Source organism: Dasypus novemcinctus, chromosome 11, assembly GCF_030445035.2.
Source record: "Dasypus novemcinctus isolate mDasNov1 chromosome 11, mDasNov1.1.hap2, whole genome shotgun sequence".
Lineage (NCBI taxonomy): Eukaryota > Metazoa > Chordata > Mammalia > Cingulata > Dasypodidae > Dasypus > Dasypus novemcinctus.
The window spans coordinates 106805602-106818269 of NC_080683.1; the positions used below are offsets into that span (position 1 = coordinate 106805602).

At 35.2% G+C, this 12668-nt stretch overlaps 1 protein-coding gene across 7 annotated transcripts in view; it reads right to left on the reverse strand.

Annotated features, from left to right (window-relative positions):
- PTPRK (protein tyrosine phosphatase receptor type K) overlaps positions 1 to 12668 on the reverse strand; it is a 575029-nt gene that overhangs the window by 271271 nt on the left and 291090 nt on the right. For all 7 annotated transcript variants that reach the window (XM_058307405.2, XM_058307403.2, XM_058307411.2 and 4 more), the window contains exon 6: positions 8583 to 8757. In XM_058307405.2, coding sequence (XP_058163388.1) covers positions 8583 to 8757 — 175 coding nt within the window. The remainder of the gene's footprint in view (positions 1 to 8582; positions 8758 to 12668) is intronic.

Sequence of the window (12668 nt, forward strand, 5' to 3'; positions counted from 1 at the left end):
ACAGAGGAGATATAAGAGATGCAGCAGACTAGGGAGCTGAGGTGGTGCAAGAGAATGATCACCTCTCTCCCACTGAGGAAGGTCTCAGGACCAGTTCCCGGAGTCACCTAATGAGAATACAAGCAGACACAAGAACACACAGCGAATGGACAGAGAGCAGACAATGGAGAGGGGGGCAGAAATTAATTAATCAAAAATCTTTACATATAAAAAAAAAAAGAAACTGGAGCGCAAAAAAAAAAGTTATCTTCCAAATTATACCATAAGGTTTATAATTAACCCCCACCTTATACCTTGTAAGAGATGAAAACACATCTATGGGTCATGATTTCTCTAAAGAACAACATCAGAGCAAAGATAAAGCACAAAAGGAGAGGCTGTTTTGGATTTACATATAGGACTGAGGAGTTGCTACATATTTTGCCATAATTACTTAATCTCTGCCCAGTTCTCAGTCCTTAAATCCTCAAAAACTTTTAACACTAAAATGTTTAAACCTCTCCTTTTTTCCTAAAATCTAATAACTAAGAACTGAACACAATCCACCCAGAGGGCTAACCAAATAAAAATGTTTATCTGCACATATTTGTGTCAACCTTATGCTTGTTTTTAATTCTTACTAGACTGAATGTTTCTTAGAAGAGGGAATAACATCATTTGCACTAGTCCAGATGGAGAAGGAAAAGTGCTTTCTGCAATATGATAAACTCCACTAAACAAGTTGATTTTTGACTGATTTATTCAGAATAAATCCGTACATATCATTCTCTGCCTTCTTTGGAAGACTTCTACCTAACATTTCATGAGTGCTTTCTGTTTTCTATGTATTTCCTTGTTTGGACTCAGTAAACATTTTACTGATCACATTTTACAGTAAGCAGAATAATTATTAGCTAGATTTTATAAAGATCTGAACATTTTAATGACAAATTTATGCTAAGTGCAAAAAGCTGAACAACAAAACTCTTAGATCAACTCTATGCTGGTGTTGACTCTTTTGAAGATTAAGTGGTAGGGAAAGTGGGAGAGACTCAAGAACGCTAACTAAAGTAATGTCCCACCAGTACACTTATATCACTGTCTTGACTCACGGTGTCACTAAAAAATGTATAAATTCTCTCTCTTTTCTTACCAAGTGATTTCAATCTGTGAGCTATAGAGCTTCCTGATTCTATAATACTCTCATAGTACAATATTATTTACCAAATTAGCACTTAATAAAGGGTTTCCATGGAATATCCACATTGGCAGGATATTTTTCAGTTGTTAGGGAATCTTTTTTTTTTCTTATAGAATTTTAAAGATATGGTGAAAATCTAAGTCATTACTAGTCACAATAGTTCTATAGTAGAATATCAGTAAGTCCACTCTAATTCATATTTTATTCCTCCATCCAAATTGTAGCATTGATGTGGAGAAAATGGCCAGGGTAATTGCTGAGGACAGGGACAGGAAAGGAGAGACGTGATGTGGGGGCATTTTCGGGGCTTGGAGTTGTCCTAAATGATATTTCAGGGACAGATGCTGGACATTATCTATCTGCCATAACCCACTAAATATACTGGGGGTGAGTGTAAACTACAATGTAAACTATTATCCATGTGGTGCAGCAGTGTTCCAAAATGTATTCACCAAATACAATGAATGTGCCACAATGATGAAAGAGATTGTTGATGTGGGAGGAGTGGGGTAGGGCGGAATGTGGGGTATCTGGGAACCTATTATATTTTTTAATGTAACAGTTTTTGTGATCTATGTATCTTCAAAAAAATACAATTAAAACAAATGATGGGATGAAAAGTGGGGAGTGGGGTATATGGAAACCTCATGTTTTTTTTAATGTAACGTTTTGTGTGATCTATTAACTTTAAAAAAGATAATTAAAAGAGCAAAATTAAATTGAAAAAATAAAATAAATAAAATTTTAAAAGATAATTTAAAAAAATCTAAGTCAAAGGTATCTGCCAAGATAGTCAATAATTCCACATTTTCCTATAGAATTAATTAAATTTTAAATTGTTTGCAGGCTGAGACTCTCCTGATTCTTTCCTGTTTCACAGCACTTATTACCACCTCATCTACTCAATAAAGACTGCTAGCTGGTTTTCCAATGAAGTTGCAAAGGAACACAGACAGTCTGAACAAATCTTACCCCAAATTGACTTATTTGCTTCCATTTTGGTCTAGGATAAGGGAAATAAAAACGGTGCATAGGGAGGGGAATATAAATTACAAAGACACTGTTTGTCTGTGAAATAGGTTTACGCCCTTTGGTGCAAGTGGGCCCAAAATGCTTTTATCACAAACCCCAAGAGACTGAAATTGAGAGGCTGAGGAGGAGAGTATGTACCTGCTTTCAGTGCTCGGGAATAAAATTCCCCAAGGTTAGCAGTAAAACTCATTTAGTATGCAAAAGATCTTGCTTCCTCAGTGACCCACTAAAATTCTCAAGACAAGAGCTCCAACAAAAACAAAGTCCCAAAGTTTCACTCCAAAGAGCAGTGACCATCACCTCAAATGGTAAATAATATTTTGAGGTTTACATTTGAATCATCTATGGCAATACAATCCAGAAATCCTTTGAGAAAGAACTCTCCTTGCATTTCTTAAAATTTTGAAACAAATTAAGAGAAAATAAATAAAACTAAAATAACCACTCAAGCAAAAACAAGTGCTGTACTCTACCATTTTGGTAAAGCAGCTATCAGGAAATTCAGGGAATGGATAATTAATAAGAAGAGTATTTATAATGATAGTGTGCAAAAATGGATAGAACTGTCAGTATTAATAAATTTAAAAAAAAAATTCCCTACTACTTTCAAATAAACATAGATACTGTCATGATTTTTAATGCTTTTTAACTTTGAACGTGTATTTCTTAATTATATGAATAATTTCAAATCAGTATCCAGTTTCTGGTTGCACCACAGCGTACTATCTGAAATAAGGACATCTAATATCCTTTTGCTCATTTAGAATTTAAAAATGTACCAGACATCTCGAACATTGAATCACCTGAATGACAAGTAGCTACTACGAATGAGAGGAGACTCCAAATGTTTCTTTTATCATACTCAAGGGTAGCAAAGTAAAATTTAAAATTTGAGACATTTGGAGTCTCCTCCAAATTTGACACATGTGATATCCAATGATTGTCTACTGGGGAAAATGAGTATGTGGTTTTATCCATGTATTCTTAGATTTTCATTGTATTTCAGATTTTATTAAACATACAAATGCTTAAATTTGCATTTCCTATCTAATTCTAATTTTCCTATTTAATTCTAGTTTTCCACATTAGAAGCAAAGATAAGGGATCTTCAAGTCACTATTTAGAAAAAGGATCTTTATATGAATTTATGAGTCTGGCTGCTGAGCTATGAAATCTAGTTAAAATCAATGCTGTGTGATACTAAACGTCTGTTGAAAGAATCAAGTTAGAAATCCCATTGCCTTAAACCACCTACTAGCAAAAGCATTAGAAAAGCATGTCGTGTTTTTCACTTTCCATATGTCCTTGCTCCAAATACAAAAATACTAATGATATATGCAGACGTAATTTTTAACCAGCATTTACAAAGAGATTAGAACATAACATATTTGTCAAATCATGATTCCTTTTCCAATAACAAATATTTCATACTAAAACTTAGTGAAAATCACCTTTACTGTTCATTTAAGAAAGGAAAGGGATTGGTACAAATACTTTTTAAAAAGTTACCCATCATCTTTTCAAAATGATTTCTAATTCTTCCTCTATGCCAGCCATCTTCACTCCATCTCTTGGTGAGAGGGAGCGTTTGATTCACCATCTATTCACTACACCTTCCGTAGTCAGACCCAAAGCTCTGGCTTCAATTAACAATTTTACTTACTGATGTTTAGAAAAGCATTCAGTGTCTTTATGTAAAGATTGTGCGAGGGGCTGTAGCAAATAAAAGACAACCCAGACAGGCTCTGGTAGAACAAACACTACAAATAATTATTGAACAAGCAGAATCTGAAAACTTTGTATTAGCATTATTTGACAAGGGAAGAGACAATACTTTCAACCATATAATAAAGGAAGAATTGGTGTTGAAAAGTGGCATATCTACCTCCTTAACTGGTCTCAGCCTCTTTGGTCTAATCTTCTACCCCACCTTAGCTACTGTTACCTGGGTGTTTATCCATGCAGGGTGGTCAACTAGCATTATATGAACAGCACCCAAACTCAATCCGAGCCTAATTCCCTCCTGACTTCCAGTACCAAAGCTTCAATCTTACCCTAGATATTTCTATTTGGATGACATGCTCCCAATCCCAATCTCTCTTTTTGTACTGTCAGTTGAAATTATGAAAATGAGCAGTCATATAATTATTCAATACCAGGCAAAGCTAGTGTTAATTTGTACTTCTTTCCTTCCTCACATATGTTGTGGGTGAACTGGTACTAGGCAAGGGGATTCAGTTGTTCAGCAACAATTAACAAGTCACCATTCACCAAATATGCTATGATCCTACTCCATTCTGTAACCTTCTCCCATACTTCCATCTTACACACTCTGGATGTTCTTTAGGTTTAAGATGTAAACTTCTCTTGAAGTATTTCAGTTCTTGTCTAAACTGAGTAGAATTGTCAGCTTCCTCTGAATAACCCTGTTTGTGCTCTGGAATCCAATGCACAACAAGCTCTTTACTGGACATTCTAGTTGTCTCTGGAATATGCAGTCATGTGCTCTTTTGATAGTTGTTGGAGGTAGTATTCTATCTCCAACTGGATGTAACCAAGGATAAGTACCCAGATTGCTATCCAGTGACCACACGGATAGCCTAGCTTAGAATGGAAGCCAAAACCATGCACTGCAGAATGAGAAGTTGGAGAGAGCCCAGATTCTTGATGATTAGCTGGACCAAACTTGAAGCCTATCTATGCACTTTCCAGTTACAAAAGCCAGTAAATATCCTTATTTTTAAGCAAGTTTGTGTTGCCACACAAAGACAGGTATTAAATTGACTTCAATCCAAATTCCTTATGGTTCTGAACACCAAAATTTGTTTTATAGGTCCATGTAATGAGTAAGGCAGAGTTAATTGGATAAAATTCACCCCAATGTGCAAATGGACGTCACTGTTACTCATTAGGAATAAATAAAAGTATTAAATGAATGCTTTTGTGTCCTGAGCATTTTGATAAGGGCAAATGACTGACACTAAAATTTATAAAACAAATCAACAACAAAGACAAAAAAAAACTGTGCTCACTTTAAAGTATTTAAAATGTATTTGGACCTTACAAATAAATACGATAAGTATAAAAAATCACTAACGTGAGAATATAAATTGAGCCAAATCTACCCATCAAAGAATTTTACAGAACTTTATTGTGAATCTGATTGGTGAGAGACATAATCGGGTCTTTGCGTCAGAGTTTTTGGAAGGAAAAGATTACAAGTGAGGCAGAGAACGAGCAGACCAATCTACAACAAAACTTAGACCAAGAAGTTGGTGTTTTCAGACTGAAGCTGGTAAACACCACTTCAACTTGTACCCTATTTTTCATACCTCAAATTTTTTAAGAAACATTGAGTAAAAACTTCTGCTCTTCATCTCATCTCTGTAAATAGTTCTTTGCCAATATAGATTGGTTTCCACAGCTGGAGAAATTATCATTACTCAAAATGATTTGGAAGCAATGGTAAAGTCATGACACCGTACATTGTGTTTCACCATACTTTTCATCTCTTCCTCTGACTGTGGGAACACATAGATCAATACTCTTCAGCATGAGAATTTTGCAGTGAAATTTTCATTTGTAACAAACAACAACACAAAAGCCTTAAGCTTGCCCTGTCACTTTCAGTTTAGGAGAAAATGCACTAATAAACTCTTACCCTTGGGTCATCTTTGACAACAGGCAATACCATGCCAGCTCCTATTAAAGACCATTCATATCACTGGCCCCAAAATTTCCTTTAAAATTACCATCTTTTGTATCCACGTAACAGATGTCAGCTTTAAAAGTGCCAATGAGAGATAGGACCTGTCACCATACTTAATTTTCAGCACAGTTTCAATTCAAGACAGCTGACCCCCAAGGGTATGATTTTTGGTTAACAATATTTATCTGGCGGTTATCTGGATAAATAAGAAAATATCTTCTTCCACATTGGTTTTCAAATAAAACAGCAAGCAAAATATCCCCATAAGTATTAGATATATAACAACACAAAACATATTGAAAAGAAAAACAAAACTGCCAAATCTATCAAAATATATTGCTAAAATGTTAGCAGACTCTAGATAACACATTCAAAGCACTATCGTAACCAATACAATTATGTTAAATAGCAGTCTTCTCTTTAAAAAAATAAATAGAAAGAAAATGGACAGAATGAAAGGGAAAACTTCCTATGAAATTTAAGGATTTTCCTTTTATCAATTGTGTTGAAATAATTACTTATTTCATGAGCCACACTCCTAGAACTACAAAAGGTGGCTAACTCCAAGTAATGGAAACCAGGCTTTGACACAATGGTAAGATATATTTGTAGAGTAAGATTAAAAAGGAAGATCTAGTAATGACAAAATAATTCTCTTTAAAATAGCTGTACAGAAAAATGGACTGTATCTAAAATGAGTGCACCTGGAAAAAATCTTGGACTCTCTCTCTATAACTTGTCAAATAAATACCTCACAGGGCCCTTTTTTCAAAACACATATAACTATAAAGTATTCAAAAGCCCTCTAACTGCACAATCAAAAGGCTCCATCTCCTTTGGTGGCTACAAGTTGGCAAACAGTGAGCACAATGACTCAAAAGCACACCTCCCTTCCCATTATCGGTAGCACAGCAATCACACCAACCAGTATCCAAAGACACCTTCAGACTTTCAAAAGTAGGCTCTGGTGAGAGCAATGCTGGAACAGGGCTCGGCAAAGATGAATACATAAGCAGGTACACACAGATGATAAATCATCTCTCTGCCTGAATACCAGAGTCAAATGCTATCATTTTTTCTGATTATTCAGTAAATTGATGCCATGGTTGTATGAACTTACGCAAGTGATATGAGCAGACTCTGGAGACATGAGAGCAGTTTAGGTACAAATAGAGTCATACCCAATCTACAAAGGTAAACTTTCTTTGATGAGTTATAGGGTCCCCCGAGACAAGAACACACAAGGGACCGGCTGCATCATATAATAATGTGAGAGAATTAGAGGAAAAGACTGAGTCCACCATTAGGAAACATGGGATTAAATTCTGGCTCAGTCAATTATTCGATTTTTGTGGCTCTTGGCAATCATCAAATAGCCTCAATTTCAATCCCCTTCTCAAGCATTATAAACTATATTTATCTTGAGTATGGATGTAAAAAATATTCTCCCTTCAGCCACTGGGTCTTGGATACAAGCTCTGTTCTCTGCCTATTGGCTCTTTTTCCTCTTACTGCTGCCCCAAGATTCCATCCCTTTCTTGGGAAACATTCAATCTTCAGATCTAATCTCTAAGATGATTCACTCGAAAGGCCTTCACTGACACCTCTGAATAATCTCAGCCCAGATTAGATATTTTTAGATATTTTTATTATGGTCTTCCAAACTTCTGGAAGATGCGTTCGCTGATTACAACTACTTTCATTTGTATATTGATTGGTGCTTGATACCCTGTTAAGCTGAGCTGCTTCTCCTCTAAGTTCTCACATGACTGACTTTCTAATTTTACAGTCTTAGTTCAATTGTCACCTTTTCAAAGACACCTTCTCAGAATACTTTAACTGAAATATTAACCCATTATTATGTGCCTTTATTTTTCTTCTTAGGGCATACCATAACTTAATACTACATTTTAACTTTTTGTGTATATTGTGTGTCTAACATACTTTGGTGTTTAGCTCCATGTGGGCAGGGACTTTATAGTTTCTGAAAACCATATCTCCAGAACCTAACAAAGCTTCTGGGATATAATAGGGGCTCAGTAAATGTTGAATGATTGTAACATACATTGTGCACCTCTGCTTTATATCCAGTAATACACTATAAGATAGGTAGTAATATGTCATAAACCAACACAATTCCTCTAGTAACTGTAGATTTCAAGAATATTAATGAGGATTTCTTAACAGTTCTAATTTTCTAAAATTCTAACGGGGGTGAGAATTCAGGCATATCCATCAATGGGGTGTCTGTCTACATGCGGACAGAATATTTGAGCTTGACCTAATGACTATGATGCTTTGAAGAACAAAAGTTATAACTGTAGAACAATTTTAAACAGGAGGAACCATTCTAAGGTTAAAATGCAAACTAGATGATGGCACATGGAATACTGTATTTTATATGTTTAGCCCAGTTAGAGCTTTATAAAATAGTTGCCCCTCATTAGAAAACACTCATTGGAAAACTGACTGACAACCTTTACAACTGCATTTTTAATGTGACCATAAGATATTACAAGCACTTTTATATAACGATATGGATTTTATAGCAGCTTATGATAAGGAACACTGTGGTTTAAAAATCAATCCAAATATCTAAAAAGTTGCCTCTGTTCTAATACAGCCATATAACTTAATCAAGTGAGAACAATTTTACTTTACCTCTCACAATGAGTTGGGCAAAATTGGACACACCAGAACCTCGTTCTGACTGAGTTACACAACGATATAAATCCTGGTCAGTTTTTGTCACTTCCTGCAATCGAAAGGAAGCAGCAAATCTTCTGTGATTGATGTTCTTAGTCTGGGCAACTGGTATATCTTCTCCATTTCGTCTCTGCAACCAGAAACCAATAATTAAAAAAACAGGTTCTTAATCTTTCCATAAATCTAAAGCATCTTAACAATCAATATTTGTGATAAATTATTCTTGCTCCTATATTAGAAGGAACATCTATACAGACTCACAAATTTGTACCATTGTCATTCAATCAGAAAAAGGATGCAGGTTAATGTAGGTATCTTTTAAAATGTATAGGCTAATATCATGGTAATAGTAGCTGTTTTCCACAAAACTGCTACTTTAACAAGACAGTTAAAGTTCCTGGGGCAAATAATTCCCTGCCCCCATTTGGCTCATTTTCTCAGAGTAAATGTAAAAAGCTTTTCTTAGTCCTCATAGTAAACTGCAGCTGCTATAACAGGCTTGCCCCACCAGGAGACTAAGACCATGCCATATGCATCTTGGTATTCCAAATGTGTGCCATGTATCTGCCACGGAATGACAATAAAATACATAGGAATAATTTAGAGTCAAACCAAAATTTGTAGTTTTTGCAATCTTCTTTTTGGCATTAGTGACAGCCAATTTATACCATTTCAAAGAAGAAGCAATCAAAAGAACCTAAATGAAAAAAAGTATACCCTTCCACTTTCAAAATGAAATACTGGAAAATACATTCGTGATATCAGGGTGTCTCACACAGGAATAACAAGCATAAACTATAAAAGAAATGTTTGAAGAAGACGAAACTAAAATGCAATTTATAGCTTCTATATATTGAAAATTATCATAAATAAAATGAAAAAACAAGCCATAAACTCGGAAAAGATATTTCTCATGGAAATAGCCATCCAAAGATAAATATCCAGGATATGTAAAGATCTTCTACAGTTCAATATGAAAAAATATGAAAACCCTATCAAAAATGGACAGGCTATAAAAAGAGAAAATGTATATGTGTCCCATAAATATGAAAAGAGAACCTCAACTTGAATTTTAAAACACTGATATGTCAAAGACATCACAAAGGGCAAAGAAAAGCTATAATCAAGAGAAAGGATTAGTCATGATCCTCAAACTGATTTTCTGTCAGTGAAATACTAAGTAAAATATTGCCATACCATTTCATACTATTAGTTTTAGGAAACAGAGGCCCTAAAATTACTGGTGGAAGCATAAATTATTATAGTCATTTTAGAAAATATGTTTGATCTTATAAAATTGAAGATGCACAAACCTAAGAAGCCAGCAATTCCACTTGTAGGTATCCATATTTGCATTACCTTTGCATTTGTGTTCAGCGAAATATGTGCAAGAATGTTCAACTCAACATTGTTAAAGATGGGAAATATGCAAATATTCCTGAGTGGGGGAATGGATGAATAAACGGAGGTGAACTAAGCTAAGTGAACTAGGATTTGCAGTGTGCTGGTAAACGTTAAACAGCTAGTTCTCTCACCTAAGAAAATAAGCTAGTTTACAGTGTTTACTAATTTCTGTATGGCAAAAATTCCCATAGTGGATAATTTCAATTACCAAAGTGATGGTAATTGACTTTCTAAATTCCTGAAAATTCAACAATTCATTCTCACAAACCAGTACTCTCCAGCTACCTCATGCACTACGCATGCATGTTTAAATCTCAAAAAGAATGCAAACTACTAGTTTTTATTAAATTGGGGTAGTATATACAATTGTGGCAATTGTACTCTTTTCTGTACTTTTTTTGTATGTTTCAAATGTACATTATTTTGTGTTTTTGTATTTTTTTTAAAGATTAAATAATGAAGGGGGCGTCTTTTTTAAACCCCAAGATGTACTTTAACTTTAATCACCACTCTCCATATCTGAAATGATATATATGATAAATATGCATGTTTCTACAGTATATACATGTGTATGCATATGCATGCATGTATATATATCTAAGACTTAAATCCCAGTTATGATTTCCAACATTTTCATTCATTCAGTGTTCTCTTCATTCTTTCTTTACCCACCCATTCCATGACTTTTGCACCAACATCTCCTCATTCCCATGAGTACATAAATCCATAAAAATCAGCATAAATTCTCTTTCCCTACAAATCACATAAACAAACAAACCCAAAAAACCATTACTCTTGCAAATCCCAGGCTGCATTTTTTTCCAATTAGCACAATTCTGTACACTCTTCCTAATTAAAAGGCAGACCCATGACTCAGCATTCCTTTCCCCTGTATATACTCTCACCTCATTTTCCTCGAAGGTGTCGCTTCAGTTGCTCTCTCAACCTTTCCCAGTTCTTGCACGAGACCAGAATTCCTGCTGCCAGCCCTGCCTTCTGAATTCTCTCGGGCATGCATCCATACTCCCACCCATATCTAACACTAAGGCTTTAAAAATCCTCTTGTGTAGTGATTCCGGGTACAATTAAAGTCTCCCTCTGAACCAGCATTCCATCTTTTCATCTGAATTGCCATGCCTCCTCTGACAAAACTACTGTCTCCAAACTTTTTTCAAAGGAAGGTACATTTTCTCCTACAACCACACTGTCCCTTCAGGGAAGGCTAATATTACCCTAGTTCCTAATTTGCAGACCACTCTTCCACTCTCCCAATCCAACAACCTCTCAATTCCCAGTATTACCCAAGTATCATTCCAATCACACTTATCCACCAGGCCCCGTTATCCTTTCCACCATAATCCCATGAATATTCCCCATGATCCCAAAATTCATCCTGGCCTCAGTGATGCCCAACATCACTGACTAACTTGACTGCCTTATAACATCCAGTATTCTTTGCTATGAGTTTCCTCTAGAATCCCAACTGACCATGGGACTCTACTTCTCACTCCTTCAATCTGGATTTTTACCTTTTCATTGTTTATGCAATGCCAGTATTGGATTTACACTACTTCTTTGCATCTGCTCTGCAGCCACTGACCTTTGCTAGTACCAAGTCACTTGCTCTTCTGAAAAATCTTTGTTATCCAAAATGGAGCTCAGTCACTCTTAGATATCCCTGGCTGATTCCCAGTGACTTGAACTATAGAATCTGATCCTTCCTCTCTGCCTCCGTTTTACCTTCCTTCAGCTTATAATCTTTTCCTTCCACTCCCACAGTTTCAGTCTGGACATTACCTGAAAACTTCATCAAAGACAATCAAAAAAGCTTCTTGAACAGCTTTTCTATCTTGGATCTCCTCTATTAATACCATAATATATTCCATATATATTCCCTTTTACTGCTCTGGGGACTGAAATCAGCCTGAAGGTAAGGTTTCCTATTTTGTTTTTCTTCTAACACGTATTATCGGTATGATCATCATTTAGTGGGGACCTAAATACTTTGTTAAAAAGAATTAAATTCACTGATCTTTTGAGAGATAGAATCTCAAATATCCTCACGATAATGAAGTATCTAATATCACTAATTAAAATCAATAATACAATTGAAACTATATAAATATAGAAAGTCAAGGACATCTAGAGGTTATGAATCCTGAAGTATCTATTTTGGAAGTAAATATACCACAGCTCAGAGGTTGAGAGGGTCTTGCTCAAGGTCATCTTGCCAGGAAATCACAAAGTCATTAACTGTACATTTGTGTGCTTTATTATACTGGCACAACTATAAAATGCATCCTTTAATAGGATATACATTATTTAGATAATTAATGGGTACAGCAGACTTGGGTATTATTTAGGTCTTGAAAGAAATTAAAAATAAAAAGTACCACTGTCATAATGCAATACATAATGCATAGTACAATTATCAAAATTATTATTATTGTCAGGTTTATAATCAATAATCATTTAATATGCACCTTCATATACCTGATAATAAGATAGCAACTGTCTCAGTTCCTCACTGCGCTCTCTTATGAACCTACTATGATGGTCATTTCTATTTAAAGATCATAAAACCAAGATTCAGAGAGATTAAGGACATGGCACAAAGCCAGAAATTACTAGGTCTAA